This window comes from Cherax quadricarinatus, chromosome 34 (assembly GCF_038502225.1).
Source record: "Cherax quadricarinatus isolate ZL_2023a chromosome 34, ASM3850222v1, whole genome shotgun sequence".
NCBI classification, from domain to species: Eukaryota; Metazoa; Arthropoda; class Malacostraca; order Decapoda; family Parastacidae; genus Cherax; species Cherax quadricarinatus.
In genome coordinates this window covers 10,779,842-10,796,977 of record NC_091325.1, presented here as the reverse complement: position 1 = coordinate 10,796,977, position 17,136 = coordinate 10,779,842, and the positions used below count along the sequence as shown (strand labels likewise).

The following is a 17,136-nucleotide window of genomic DNA, read 5'->3' as shown; positions in this document are numbered from 1 at the left end:
TGTGTGACGAAACGTTCCCTTATTAATAATTCCCATATATTACATAAGTTTCTCATTCTTCAACTTGTCGGTTTTCAAACCATTTATCTCTTCCGATGAGAGTTATTAGTGGTTCTGATTTGTATTTTTTCCCCAGAGATTTGCTGCTTCTTTCTTTTTTTCAAAGAATACTGAGTGTTCCTGATAGTGGTATTTTTCACTTCTATATATGAATATACAGTTTCATTAATCAGTCTCTGGTGCTGCGTATGTGGACTTGTTTTCTATTTTCATTTAAAATTTTGAGAGATTTAAGTATATGTCAGATACACGATTTAAAAGGTGACTATAACTCATTAAGTGGATTGCTAAATATTATTTTACGCTGGTCTTTCAAAATGTCACTCATTTAGTTTACGTCATCGGTTTATAAACCTCCTGTGACTAGCTGACCATTTCTAGAGATTGTTTTTAACAAGCATTTCCCTTATGCCAAGAAATATTTAAGGTTTATTTCTTGAACCTCGTTTAGCTCCGAGTGAGACGTCCGTCTGGTATGAATGATTTTGTTACTGCTCTTTCGGTAGTCTCTCGGTGTTAATTTTCTTCCCTTTGTTGTCATGTTCTCTTTCATTAATTGATATTTTTGTAAGCTGTCTTCCTGCGACCTATTTGCATGCTCACGTTCATTTACATTATAGTTTTGCACCCATATATCACTGAACAAAACATTCATTACATATGCTTCTGTATATGTATTATTATTTTTGTTCGTTTTTAAATCCTGAATATTATCATGAAAGAATGAGAAGCAGTTTGAGATGTTTGGATATTGGTCTTTATTAGTATATCTGATAATGTACCATCTTATAATATGGCGTGTAACAGTTGTACAGAAATCCCTGCTCCATCTAGTTTTGATTGTGTTGGGGCTGTTTTAGGTTCGGCGCAGGTGTGTGAAAACTGGTTCACTGCTTTACACTGCCGCGTATTTCTTTTAATCCCTGTGTTCGTTTTCTGTCCGTTTTCTTCCTCTCTCTGACTAAAAAAATGTTGTTTAAAAATATTTGTTTTCAAGGGTGTTATGAGTTTTTCTGTCTAGCCTTCTCTGATTATACTTCATTAGATTGTGCCTTTCGTGCTATTGTTTTGATATTGTCTCCTCGTTTTTTGGCATTGAATAGCTATTCCCGTCTCGTCTTCGCTGTTCTGAACACGTGTTTATACCCTTTCACTAGCTTTGTAATCCGTATCAACTTCATTTTCCCTTTTCATATCTTACTAGCAAGCTCTCCAAGAAAGAGTTTTTTGTTTTTCTGGTCAATAGTATTCAATATATGTCATGAACCTGCACAGTGTTCTTTATATTTCTCAGAAATTCAGTAATATTTCCTTTGTTCTGTCCAATTGCTAGCAGCCGAAGGAATTCCAGCACAGGAAATACGATACCAGTTTCTGCATATCACACATTGTACTCTTCTAGTGGTACCTCTAAATTCTTTCACAATTTCCGCAGAGTTTATTCATGATTGCCATTGCTGACAAGTAATGTGGCTTAGTGGTCCTGCATATCTTGGTGTTATTTCTTTATTTGCATTTAACCATGTTACGCACAGAGCCGAGTCCCAGTTGCTGGGAAAGTTCTCTTTATCTACATTGATTTACATGACCCATTGTTTCAGATGTATGTAGTTCCTTAATAATGTGAGAAGTCTCGAAAACGCTTGGAATTTCGCTGTTTTTTCACAGTGGTTGTTTAGCATATTGTGATATCACCTGTTTACTGTGATCTTATTGCATATATATGAATGCGCAAATTTTTGTATAGAAGATCTAGCAGCGAGGTTATTAACTCGCTTTTTCATCTGTGTTTAATTAAAGACATCTGCTGTTAAGAAGTGAGTAGGTGAGAGATTGCTAACTTTCGAAATTTAGATGAAATCTCTTGTATATACACTATTCTCTGGCTTATCAAAATTTCTTTGATTTGTACTTATCCGGTTATGCAACCTGAAACTGATTTCAATGTGACCTCTTTATTTGTGTTCTTCGGCTGTCATTCTTCTCTCCATGAACTCACATCCTCATTTCTTCTATCCGTTAAAATTTAACCAATTATCTATTTAATCGATCCATCTTCCATGTCGTGCGCTAACTATTCTAGCTGTTGTTCTATAAGGTGAACTAGCCGTTCTTCTATCTCACAAACTAACTGCTCTTCTTTAAAATTAAATAGCAGTTCTTCTGTTTGACAAACTAGCTCTTCTTCTATATGATAACCTAGCTGAACTTCTATTTAGAGAATTAGCCTTTTTTTTCCGTGTGATGAACTAACGGTTATTCTATGCGATGAAATAGATGTTCCATGTGATGAACCACCAGTTATTCTTTGTGATAAATTATGCGCTCTTCTTCGTTACCAATTAACCTTCTTCACTGTGATGAAATAACTAATATTCAGTGAATATTATTTTATGTACAATTTAAATAGCTCAATTTGCTTACTATTAATTAATACAAATATTAATTAATGTCCTTTCAAGTAAAAATTAAAGAATTTGAATGAAAACGTTAACAATAGCCAGCATATCATAATAATAATAATAATAATAATAATAATAATAATAATAATAATAATAATAATAATATTAATAATAATAATAATAATAATAATAATAATAATAATAATAATAATAATAATAATAATAATAATAATAATAATAATCATAATAATAATAATAATAACAATAATAATAATAATAATAATAATAATAATAATAATAATAATAATAATAATAATAATAATAATAATAATAATAATAATAACAATAATAATAATAATAATAATAATAATAATAAATACAACAGAACAAAGACTATTCCCAATTGCTTTGGGCGATTAGTATTTTGTGTCCAGCTGAGAACGTGAATACTTGCACCAGAGAAGGAGAACCATGGTTCATATTGTACTGCCTTTCCTTCAACTCTTTATGAGCATATTCAAACGAGTTGCGCTTGCTTTTGTTACAGAGAGTAAGTGGTTTAGAGTGAAAGTCAGGCGGGTAAGCAGGCAGGGAGATGGTGACTGTAGCACCATGTGCGTCCCATGCAGTGATGAAATGCGGTCGCTCTGGACAACGAGGTTGCAGCAACCTCCTGCCCCCGACAGTCTCACTTTACAACCCGTGATGACGCAATAGCAAGGAACAGGCTTCAAGAAATACAGAGCTCACAAAATGGGATTGAAAACTTAATGATACGTTGGTGGAGGGGCAACGCTTGGCTTACAACCAAAGGATCCGTGTTTAATGTGGGTGAAAGAGGTGAGGCGAATCAACAAGTTTCCTAACACTTATTGCCCACTGTTCATCAGGCAGTAAATAGGTACCTGAGTTTTAGCCCACTCTTGTGGGTTGCATCGTAAGATAAAGGACAAAAGAACCCCAATGGAAATACGTCGCAATGATTGGCTTTCTTGCGGGTATCCTCGGATACTAAACTCTCCAGGTTTAGTAATGTTAATTAAAATCTTCATGATACGTTCAGTTTGTGTAGAGGTTCTCTCTCCTCCCGATGACTGCACGAGATAGGATGTGAAGTGAATCTAGTTGTGTTGGTTCAGTGACGTCTGTTGTCACTACAAATGATTCAGTGAATCAGCGGAAATTTTCAATCTGCCTGATGTGATTTACACAATCTTCCGGTAGTCGGTACCCAACTTAAGTCGGTACAGTTAGACACATGAGCAAACACTTCAGATATTTTCTTATTGAACGTATAGGTCCTGGAGTGAATAATCTCCATACTTACAGTACGTAGTGAACAAGGTCTCAGGATCAAAACGTTTCCTAAATGAAATGTCCTAAGTGTTTGCCCGTCAGTAACATATACAAGGAATTTACCCTTAATTAAGTAGGTACCCAATTATCGACCCACCCATAGGAAGCAGAGATGACGGCCTGACTTGTGCATTCTTGCTGCCAGTGATGAGGATTGACCTTCACATTGTATATCAGCAGTCTGGGATGTGAACTTGGGCGCACAGTAAAGTAATGAATACATATTCAGACTCCTTTACCGAACGGATTTAACTACAGAATGTACAAATAAAATGCGGGAAAATTAGTGGCAAAGCAGCAGTAGCTTATGCCAGATTAATGTTCATTATTCCTATTCTTATTGTTGCTATTCTTCTTCTTCTTCTTCTTCTTCTTCTTCTTCTTTATTATTACTATTATTATTATTATTATTATTATTATTATTATTATTAGTAGTAGTAGTAGTAGTAGTAGTAGTAGTAGTAGTAGTAGTAGTAGTATCATCATCATCATCACAGGTTTGATCCGAGGAAGGGAAGAGTACCTGCAGTTCTACACCAAACTCAAATCTTATACAAGAAACATCAAAAAAGTATCACACTGAGAGACAATAAACTTTCAAAATTACAATAAGTTTGATTTTCCGAAGACTTACGGAAGATTAGCAATAAAATGAAAGAAAATAGACAAAAAAGTAAATGAGAGAACAAAGAGCATAAACATACACAAACAAAAAGATGCTATCGAAAAGTGTCTTTGACCACCAATGACCCAGTGACTAACACACACACACACACACACACACACACACACACACACACATGAAGCACTAAACTACAGACCAGCGTCACTGACATGTACAGTATGCAAAGTCATTGAGAAGATTATCAGGAGAAGAGTGGTGGAACACCTAGAAAGGAATGATCTCATCAACAGCAGCCAGCACGGGAAATCCTGTCTCACAAACCTACTGGAGTTCTATGACAGGGTGACAGCAGTAAGACAAGAAAGAGAGGGGTGGGTGGATTGCATTTTCTTGGACTGCAAGAAGGCGTTTGACACAGTTTCACACAAGAGATTATTGCAAAAACTAGAGGACCAGGCAGGGATAACAGGGAAGACACTACAATGAATCAGGGAATACTTGTCAAGAAGACGGCAGCGAGTCATGGTATGTGGCGAGGTGTCAGAGTGGGTGCCTGTGACCAGCGGGGTCCCACAGGGGTCAGTCCTAGGACCAGTGCTGTTTCTGGTATTTGTGAACGACATGACGGAAGGAATAGACTCCGAAGTGTCACTGTTTGCAGATGACGTGAAGTTGATGAGAAGAATTCATTCGATCGAAGACCAGGCAGAACTACAAAGGGATTTGGACAGGCTGCAGACCTGGTCCAGCAATTGGCTCCTGGAGTTCAACCCCACTAAGTGCAAAGTCATGAAGATTGGGGAAATGCAAAGAAGACCACATACGGAGTACAGTCTAGGGGGCCAGAGACTACAAACCTCACTCAAGGAAAAAGATCTTGGGGTAAGTATAACACCAGGCACATCTCCTGAGGTGCTCATCAACCAAATAACTGCTGCAGCATATGGGCGCCTAGCAAACCTTAGAACAGCATTCCGACATCTTAATAAGGAATCGTTCAGGACCCTGTACACCGTGTACGTTAGGCCCATATTGGAGTATGCGGCACCAGTTTGGAATCAACACCTAGCCAAGCAGGTAAAGAAACTAGAGACAGTGCAAAGGTTTGCAACAAGACTAGTCCCAGAGCTAAGGGGTATGTCCTACGAGGAGAGGTTAAGGGAAATCGACCTGACCACACTGGAGGACATGAGAGATAGGGGGACATGATAACGACATACAAAATACTAAGAATTGTCAGGGTGGACAAAGACAGGTGGTTCCAAAGATGGGACACTGCAACAAGAGGATACAGTTGGAAGTTGAAGACACAGATGAATCACAGGGATGTTATGAAGTATTTCTTCAGCCACAGAGTTGTCAGGAAGTGGAATAGTTTGGGAAGCGATGTAGTGGAGGCAGGATCCATACATAGCTTTAAGAAGACGTATGATAAATCTCACGGTTCAGGAGAGTGACCTTGTAGCGAGCAGTGAAGAGGCGGGGCCAGGAGCTAGGACTCGACCCCTGCAACTTCAACTAGGTGAGTACAACTATGTGAGTGCACACACACACACACACACACACACACACACACACACACACACACACACACACACACACACACACACACACACACACACTCACACACACACACACTGGCTTCTCGAATTCAATCCAGCCAAATGCAAAGTCATGAAGATTGGGGAGGGGCAAAGAAGACCGCAGACAGAGTATAGGCTAGGTGGACAAAGACTACAGACCTCACTCAGGGAGAAAGACCTTGGGGTGACCATAACACCGAGCACATCACCGGAGGCACACATCAACCAAATAACTGCTGCAGCATACGGGCGCCTGGCAAACCTGAGAATAGCGTTCCGATACCTTAATAAGGAATCGTTCAAGACACTGTACACTGTGTATGTTAGGCCCATACTGGAGTATGCAGCACCAGTCTGGAACCCACACCTGGTCAAGTACGTCAAGAAGTTAGAGAAAGTACAAAGGTTTGCAACAAGGCTAGTCCCAGAGCTCAGGGGAATGTCGTACGAGGAAATGTTGAGGGAAATCGGACTGACGACACTGGAGGACAGAAGGGTCAGGGGAGATATGATAACGACATGCAAGATACTGCGAGGAATAGACAAGGTGGACAGAGATAGGATGTTCCAGAGAGGGGACACAGGGACAAGGGGTCACAACTGGAAGCTGAAAACTCAGACGAGTCACAGGGACGTTAGGAAGTATTTCTTCAGTCATAGAGTTGTCAGGAAGTGGAATAGCCTAGCAAGTGAAGTAGTGGAGGCAGGAACCATACATAGTTTTAAGAAGAGGTATGATACAACTCAGGAAGCAGAGTGAGAGAGGACCTAGTAGCAATCAGTGAAGAGGCGGGACCAGGAGCTGAGTCTCGACCCCTGCAACCACAATTAGGTGAGTACAATTAGGAGAGTACACACACACACACACACACAGGCCAATTGCTTATCTACAGTTGCCTTTCTCAATTGGAAAGACACATAACACCTATCGACTACCCTTCCTCCTCACTTTCCTTGTCATCAGACACACACATATCACATGAGCAAAACAATAAATATTCCACTACAACAAAATCTACTAATTTCATCTTCCTATACATGACTTCTCCATGATCCCTACCACCCAAATCCCCACCTACAGCAATCATCGCTTGGTCCAACAACCATTATCCCCCACCAGCACCACACCAGACCCTCTTCCATCCTCACCACACTTCTACTACTACATATATTTATATATGTATATATATATATATATATATATATATATATATATATATATATATATTATATAATTATATATGTTATAATATATATATATATATATATATATATATTATATAATTATGTATATTATATAGATATATATATAATTATATATATATATATATATATATATATATATATATACATATATATATATATATGTCGTGCCGAAAAGGCAGAACTTGCGATTTTGGCTTAAATAGCAACGCTCATCTTGCCATATAAGATAAGTGAAAATTTGTGTATGCAATAATTTCGCCAAAATCATTCTGAACCTAACGAAAAAAATATATTTCACTGTGTTTGTTTAGTATTAAATTATTGTAAACGTATCTAAAATATATTTAGTTGGGTTAGGCTGAAATAATTTTTTCTTGTTATAATAAGGTTAGGTAAGTTTTCTAAGATTCTTTTGGTGCAAAATTATAAATTTTTACATTGTCATTAATGAAAAAATATATCTTTAAACGTATAAGGGAAAATTTTAGAAAGGACTTAATTTTAAATGAGTTCTTGCTAATTGACCCGTTTTACATATTCGGCACGACATAAATATATATATATATATATATATATATATATATATATATATATATATATATATATATATATATATATATATATATATATATATATATATATATATATATATATATATATGTATATATATATATATATATATATATATATATATATATATATATATATATATATATATATATATATATATATATATATATGTATGTATATATATATATATATATATATATATATATATATATATATATATATATATATATATATATATGTATATATAAAATATATATATATATATATATATATATATATATATATATATATATATATATATATATATATATATATATATACATGTATATATATATTATATATAAGTTAAATAAATGTTAAAAAAGAATCAATCAAACTAGCATTGAGAATTAAATAATAAATTCAGTTCTTGAGGTTATTCAGAGCAAGTTATCCTACAATGAAATATAGAACAAACAGTGCTCTTAAACTCTGATCGTTCTTGTCAGAGCCACACGACAGTGCTTTGACCTCTGCAAACCAGGATAAATTGAGATAATTTTGCATAAATTCGTTCAGCTTTCGTAAGTCTTATTTTTTTGAGAGTTGAGCTTAAACATTTCCAGGGTAAATATTTCTTGACCCAGACTTACTTTCACTCATGGTTATGTCGATTTATATATTCACAAGCGTTGTTTTGGTTCACCTGTGGGGCATGTCAGTAGGTATGAGGTGGGTGTTGCTGGAGAAGGTGTAAAACGGTGCAGTACTTAATAGTATCAGCTACATCTTATTCTGTTATTCGATAGCACATAAAATTATTGCATTCAGAAATCCTGAAGACATATATCTTTTGACGTATTTCCTCTATAAAAGACAGAAATGAGCTCATTCTCGCTCTTACGTGAGCTCTCTGAAGACTAACTTGTATAGTATTTCATATTTGTTGTATATATGTATATATATACATGTGTGTGTTTATGTACTTACCTATTTGTGGTTGCAGGGGTCGATTCACTGCTCCTGGCCCCTCCTCTTCACCAGCGCTACTAGGAACATTCTCTTCTGCTCCTTGAATTTTATAGTGTCTCTTCTTAAAGCTATGTATATATCCTGCCTCCTCTATGGCCATTAAATCCACTACTCCAGCACTGAGGGTGTCGAACCAGGTAAGAACCAGAAATAATGGATTTAAGTTGGATAAATTTAGATTTAGAAAGGATATAGGTAAGTACTGACTTTCTAACAGAGTTGTAGATGCGTGGAACAATCTTCCCAGTTGGGTGATAGAGGCTAGGACTTTGGGTAGCTTTACGATGAGATTGGACAAATATATGAGTGGGAGGGGCTGGGTTTGATTGGTGTCATTGGGTAAAATAAGAACATAAGAAAGGAGGAACACTGCAGCAGGCCCGTTGGCCCATACTAGGCAGGTCCTTTACAATTCATCCCACTAACAAACATTTGACCAACCCATTTTTCAATACTACCCAAGAAATAAGCTCTGATGTGAAAGTCCCACTCAAATCCAACCCCTCCCACTCATGTACTTATCCAACCTAAATTTGAAACTACCCAAAGTCCTAGCCTCAATAACCCAACTAGGTAGACTGTTCCACTCATCAACTACCCTATTTCCAAACCAATACTTTCCTATGTCCTTTCTAAATCTAAACTTATCTAATTTAAATCCATTACTGCGGGTTCTCTCTTGGAGAGATATCCTCAAGACCTTGTTAATATCCCCTTTATTAATACCTATCTTCCACTTATACACTTCAATCAGGTCTCCCCTCATTCTTCGTCTAACAAGTGAATGTAACTTAAGAGTCTTCAATCTTTCTTCATAAGGAAGATTTCTAATGCTATGTATTAATTTAGTCATCCTACGCTGAATGTTTTCTAACGAATTTATGTCCATTCTGTAATATGGAGACCAGAATTGAGCTGCATAATCTAGGTGAGGCCTTACTAATGCTGTATAAAGCTGCAGTATAACCTCTGGACTTCTGTTGCTTACACTTCTTGATATAAATCCCAGTAATCTATTTGCCTTATTACGTATGCTTAGGCATTGCTGTCTTGGTTTAAGGTTGCTGCTCACCATAACCCCCAAGTCCTTTTCGCACTCTGTATGGCTAAGTTCTACATTATTTAACTTATAAGTGCTAGGGTTATGGACACTCCCGAGCTTCAGAACCTTGCATTTATCTACATTGAACTGCATCTGCCACTTTTCTGACCAAGAGTAGAGTTTGTCTAAATCCTCCTGAAGTTCCCTAACATCTACGTTTGAATCAATTATCCTACCTGTCTTTGTGTCATCGGCGAATTTGCTCATATCACTAGTAACACCCTCATCAAGATCATTGATATATATTATAAACAACAACGGGCCCAAGACTGATCCCTGTGGAACGCCACTTGTTACAGATCCCCACTCGGATTTAACCCCATTTATGGACACTCTCTGCTTCCTGTCAGTGAGCCATGACTCGATCCACGAGAGCACTTTTCCCCCAATGCCATGAGCTGCCACTTTCTTTAACAGTCTTTGGTGCGGAACTCTATCAAAAGCCTTACTAAAATCTAAGTAAATAATATCAAATTCTTTATCGTGGTCAACAGCCTCAAAAGCTTTACTGAAGAAAGTTAATAAATTAGTTAGACAAGACCGGCCTCTTGTGAATCCATGCTGAGTATCATTAATCAAGCTATGCTTATCGAGATGGCTTCTTATAATCTCAGCTATAATTGACTCTAGTAATTTGCCTACAATTGAGGTCAGGCTTATTGGGCGGTAATTTGACGGTAACGACTTGTCCCCTGTTTTAAAAATAGGAATTACATTAGCCATCTTCCACATATCAGACACTACACCTGTTTGAAGAGATAAATTAAAAATATTAGTTAATGGTTCACAGAGTTCCATTTTGCATTCCTTAAGAACCCTTGAAAAAACCTCATCAGGACCCGGTGACTTATTTTGCTTCAGTCGGTCTATCTGCTTCACAACCATTTCACTAGTGACTGTGATGTTACATAATTTATCTTCTTCTGGCCCACTATAGAAATTAATTACTGGAATGTTATTAGTGTCTTCCTGCGTAAAAACCGAGAGAAAATAATTATTTAAAATCGAGCACATTTCATTCTCTTTGTCACTAAGATGCCCATAGTTATTTTTAAGGGGACCTATCTTATCTCTGACTTTTGTTCTATATACCTGGAAAAAACTTTTTGGGTTAGTTTTAGAATCCCTAGCAACTTTAATTTCATAGTCCCTTTTAGCTTTTCTTATTCCCTTTTTAATGTCCTTCTTAATGTCAATATACTGATTCATAAGATGACACTCACCTCTTTTGATACGCCTATAAATTCCTTTCTCATGCCCTAGTAGATATTTCAGCCTATTATTCATTCATTTTGGGTCATTTCTATTTGATCTAATTTCTTTATACGGAATAAACGTTCTTTGAGCCTCATGTATAGTGTTCAGAAAACTGTCATATTGATAGCTCTCTTCGTTACCCCAGTCAACAGATGATAAGTGTTCTCTAAGCCCATCGTAATCTGCTAAGCGAAAATCTGGGACTGTTACTGAGTTATCCCTACTATCATACTTCCATTCAATGCTAAATGTAATTGATTTGTGGTCGCTAGCACCCAGTTCCTCAGAAACTTCTAAATTATTAACAAGGGATTCATTGTTTGCCAGAACTAAGTCAAGCAGGTTATTACCCCTTGTAGGTTCTGTCACAAACTGCTTCAAAAAACAATCCTGAACTACTTCTAAGAAGTCGTATGATTCTAAATTCCCAGTCAAGAAATTCCAATCAATATGACTAAAGTTAAAGTCTCCTAGAATTACTACATTATCGTGCCTTGTGGCCCTAACAATTTCCTCCCATAGTAGTCTCCCCTGGTCCCTATCTAAGTTTGGGGGACGGTATATCACACCTAAAATTAATTTTTCATGCCCCTCTGAAAATTCTATCCAAACAGACTCTGTATGTGTTACTTCAGACTTAATACCCGTTTTTATGCAACAGTTCAAGCGATCTCGGACATACAATGCCACCCCACCCCCCTTCCCGACACTTCTATCTACTTGGAACACTTTAAAACCCTGAATGTGACATTCCGCAGGCATGTCCCGACTTTTTGAATTAAACCACGTTTCAGTTAAGGCAAATACATCAATGTTACCTGCACTAGCAACTAGTCTCAACTCGTCCATCTTATTCCTAGCACTGCGACTATTTGTGTAATATATATTTAAAGACCCTCCTCTCTCTTTACCCTTCCTGCTCCTTTCTGTTATTCCACTAAACCTATTACTGTCCCTGTCAATTTGTGACACTGGCTTTTCAATATCTACCTCATTTTGCCTATTACTAGTTCTCCTAGTACTCATATTACTACACTGCGACTTACTGTTTTCCCGCCAAAACCCATACCACTAACTATTCCTAGTTTAAAGACCTAACAGCTCCCTCCACTGCAGTTGCCAGTGCTCCCACCCCAGACCTAGATAAGTGAAACCCATCCCTGGCATACATGTCATTTCTGCCATAGAAGAGGTCCCAGTTGTCATTGAATGTTACCGCATTTTCCTTGCAGTATTTGTCCAGCCAGCAATTGACACCAATTGCCCTGGACAACCATTCATTTCCAACTCCTCTCCTTGGCAAAATACCACATATGACAGGGTTCCCACCCTTCCTCCTAATTATTTCTATTGCTGACCTATACCTGCTAATCAGGTCTTCACTCCTACGTCTGCCAACATCGTTGCCACCAGCACTGAGACAGATAATAGGATTGCTCCCATTACCTCTCATAATGTCATCCAGACGGCTAACAATATCCTCCATCCCAGCCCCAGGAAAGCAAACTCTCTGTCTCCTACTCCTGTCCTTCAAGCAGAACGCCCTATCCATATACCTAACTTGGCTATCCCCAACAACAACAATATTCTTACCTTCCTTGGTGTCGATCGTCGTGACGTTCCCAGTAGTCGACTCACATTCGTCGGGTAGCACTGAGAATGTATTAGATGTTTCCACAACAGATTCCACGGCAGTCTCTTTCTTCTTCATCGTTTCTCCCTTTCCATTCGTCTTCTTGATCGTCAACTTCGTTCCCTGCTGTCCAGCCACTGACAAGTTTCCTTTCTTGACCTGAGGACTCAAAACAGGAGGACTACTACGAATCTTCTTGTTTTCCTCGGTCAGTCGCCGAATCTCCATCTTCGTCATCCTCAATTGGTAAAGTAGCTCGATGGAGGGGATCTTGCTTCAATTCGTAGAGATCGCGCAAACAGGTCTTCACAGAGCTAAGTACACGTCACCACTGAGCTAAGTACACGTCACCACTGAGCTAAGTACACGTCACCACTGAGTACGGGGTACGGGAGTTATTTCTTGGGTAGCTTTAGGTAGAGGTCGTTTTGATAAGGACCAGCCTTGCATGGGTCAGTAGGCCTTCTGCAGTGTTACTCCACACACACACCACTGTGTGTGTGTGTGTGTGTGAGCTAATTCATATAAATGATTCCGGGCATTTATCACCTCTCTTCCCCGGCACGGCGTTAACCATGTCAGCAACATTTCTAATTTACGATACTTCCTGTAAAGGAGTCATTGAGTAGGTAACCATATGAATAAAAAACTCACCAGTTATTTTCTCATAACAATTAAGCCAGCAGCATTCTTCTAAATATTTCCACCGATGAAGTGTATGTGAGGGAGAGAGAGAGAGAACGTGTATGTGTATTTAAACACACGAATACCCTAAGGCTTTCATATGCTTAAAATGTTCTTTCACACCAGTTTAGCGTTGTAAAACAGCGATGGATGATCTGCCTGTTAGAACCAAAGTTCGAGTTCCCGTCCATTCTACTGTTTATTCACTGACAGGCATTCATTACACCTTATCCTGAGTTCATAGATTTGGTTTTCGAGGGTATGAGAATAAAAGTACTATGAAAGCTTCTGGGGCCATGGGAAGGAATGGTCGGGCACATCTGGTAACTTCTGAAGCAAACTTGTCTCTGAAGTTCCGTCTATGAAACTTTCCTATTATAAGCTTCATAACTCAGTGGTACGTTGCTATACTTGATACATGTCAGGACAACAGTTCATGTCATCGGCCATTCTTCGGTTAATACATTTATAAACAGAGAGAGAGAAAAAAAGAGAATTAAAAAAAAAATACCGAACGAGAAAGGAAATGATTGCGTGGCAGAGGTGCACGAGCTTCAATGTCATGACCTCGAAAACTATAGGCTATTGGGAAATCCAGAGCAAGTGTTGGATATTAGAGTACAGCTGGCAACCCAGAGTGGGTGGAGAACTATGTATATAAGTGAACGTTTGTGAAGGCACTGCAGACACTACCCTCCAGCGTCACGGCATATACACAATATGATGCTTGTGAGTATAACACACATCCTGATCTTGTGGCACGCATCATTGCATTGCTCTTTTTTTGCCTTTATGCTCTAAAGCACATATGATGCAATGCCCTGTTTTGCAAACCTAATTAGTTTGTACTTAGGAAATATCTATCTCCTCGCTTTATTGACAAGCTATTTACAGGTTAAGGATTCCTAACTTTATTGACAAGCTAAGAGCTGTTACCTACATCAGCTCATTTGAAAGCATTTTTATTGTTATGAGACATACAAGTAGGGAACAGGATGAAATTGGAGCCATCTGTGGGCCAGCATTTTAATTTGATCAACTGACTTTATCTCGTTGACATCATTATGCTGTACGAATGTGTTCCATATTCGAGTCATCCTGGGTATATATGATCTCAGATGGAGTGATGCTCTGGAGAAGGGTACAGCCAGAGTGAAGTTGCTGCTTTCTGCCCGTCTTGTGGCATAAAAGCTTGTTTCACGCTGTCCTCGAAGTGGATCCAAGTGTGGTACTTTGACAATATTGGCCTTGTACATAACAGTAAGGCCACCCACATCCCTTCTATGTTGAAGGCTCTGCTGTAATGACAGATCTATCCAGGATGGGTCCAGGCGAGAGATGAGACGTCTTGCTCTGTTCTCTACTCTGTCAAGCAGTCGCAGATGAGAGGGGGGGGCAGGCAAACCAAGAAAGTGGAGCATACTCAAGGTGTGAGCGTACTTGTGCCTCGTACAGAATCTTGCAACCCCTACTGTCAAGTAGATGCGAGATACGGCGAAGTGCTGTAAGCTTCCTGGCTGCCTTGTTTGCAAGATTTACAACATGGTTCTTCATCGTTAGTTTGGAGTCAAATTTCACCCCAAGGATATCAACTTCTTCTCCAGGTGCCAACACCCCCCTCTCTCTCTCTCTCTCTCTCTCTCTCTCTCTCTCCTATATATATATATATATATATATATATATATATATATATATATATATATATATATATATATATATATATATATATATGTCGTGCCGAATAGGCAGAACTTGCGATCTTGGCTTATATAGCAACGCTCATCTTGCCATATAGGACAAGCGAAAATTTGTGTATGCAATAATTTCGCCAAAATCATTCTGAATCTAACGAAAAAAATATATTTCACTGTGTTTGTTTAGAATTAAATTATTGTAAACAAATCTAAAATATATTTAGTTGGGTTAGGCTAAAATAAATTGTTTTTTTTTATAATAAGGTTAGGTAAGTTTTCTAAAATTCTTTTGGAGCAAAATTAAAAATTTTTACATTAACATTAAGGAAAAAAATATATCTTTAAACGTATAAGAGAAAATTTTAGAAAGGACTTAATTTTAAATGAGTTCTTGCTAATTGACCAGTTATACATATTCGGCACGATATATATATATATATATATATATATATATATATATATATATATATATATATATATATATATATATATATACATATATATAAGATGGGATCCACCTCTGGTGTAAATTGTGGGACCCATAGCCTCGGAGAAGTGGATAAAAAGGCTTCAAGGAAGAATATTTGGATTTCTTCCTGAAGCCGTTTGAATATTCCACTTCCCTACCGCCCCATCTTTTATATAAATATATATATATATATATATATATATATATATATATATATATATATATATATATATATATATATATATATATATATATATACATATATATATATATATATATATATATATATATATATATATATATATATATATATATATATATATATATATTTAACAGTAACAATACTTTTCCTATACTTTTATTTTTGAAATTACTGTGATGATGCAGTAAATAAGGGAATGCTTATTACACAATGGATATTAAACGAAGAAAAGAAAATTGAATAAGCTTCGAACTGCTAAACCTGAATGGGTTAGGCAGACTCTCAGTTCACACAGGAAGTGAAATAATCCTTAGCTTTTTTATTTGTTCTCAGTTTTCACGCAGTTGTAGGGCCCACTGTATTTTCAAAATTAAAGATATTTGTATGTTTTGCAGATTGTTCTTGCCTTATTGGCCACTGGGGTCACCGCCGCCCCTCAGGGATACTCAGCCCCAGCGGCGCCTACTCGCTACGATGACTCTCGCGAGGTTGTGCCTATTTTGAAGGACGACCGTGTCCACGAAGAGGATGGCAGATACAATCTTGAAGTAGAAACAGGCAATGGCATCAGCTTGTCTCAGTCTGGGTCCCCCAGCGGTCCCGACGGTTCCGTGGTCAAGGCTGGACAATACTCGTAAGTAACATATGAAATTGTGTTTTTCTTAGTCATATTTGCGTGAGCTTAATATGAAATATGAATATCTATCGATTCTCCTGATAAATATATTTTCTTCACAGATACACTGCTCCTGACGGCACTTCTGTCGTAGTGAAATTCGTAGCGGATGAGAACGGCTACCAACCCGAGTCTAACCATCTGCCTGTGGCTCCTGTCTTCCCTCACCCAATTCCTCAGTTTGTGCTGGACCAGATCGCCTTCGCTGCTGAAGAAGACGCTGCTCGTGCCCGCTCAGAATCTAGAGGACCTTCTGGTAGTTACTCAGCTCCTCAGTAGTGTTAATGATAAAGTTTCGACGTAAAGGACTAATGCTGTATTTGTTTATAAAAAAAAACATAAGATTTTTTAAATTCTTGTTGTAGAATTATTGTTGTATTATAATCAATAAAATGTAATATTCTCTCCCTCTCGTAATTCTAAACATAATATGCTTGAAGCATTTGTTACCAAGAAATAAATGCTAATCATAACAATAATAATAATAATAATAATAATAATAATAATAATAGAAATAATAATAATAATGATAATAATAATAATAATAATAATAATAGCGCGCTCACACACATAGACACATATCAATACTCACGATATCTTAACTGG

The 17,136-nt window shown here is 37.3% G+C and overlaps 1 protein-coding gene across 1 annotated transcript; it reads left to right on the top strand.

Moving 5' to 3' along the window:
* The first annotated feature begins 14,149 nt into the window (after positions 1-14,149).
* Positions 14,150-16,935, top strand: LOC128693765 (cuticle protein AMP1A-like). The gene is made up of 3 exons (XM_053783618.2): positions 14,150-14,218; positions 16,250-16,488; positions 16,593-16,935. The coding sequence occupies exons 1-3, from the start codon at positions 14,210-14,212 to the stop codon at positions 16,807-16,809; spliced, it is 465 nt and encodes a 154-aa protein (XP_053639593.2). The 5' UTR covers positions 14,150-14,209; the 3' UTR covers positions 16,810-16,935.
* Positions 16,936-17,136: the final 201 nt, after the last annotated feature.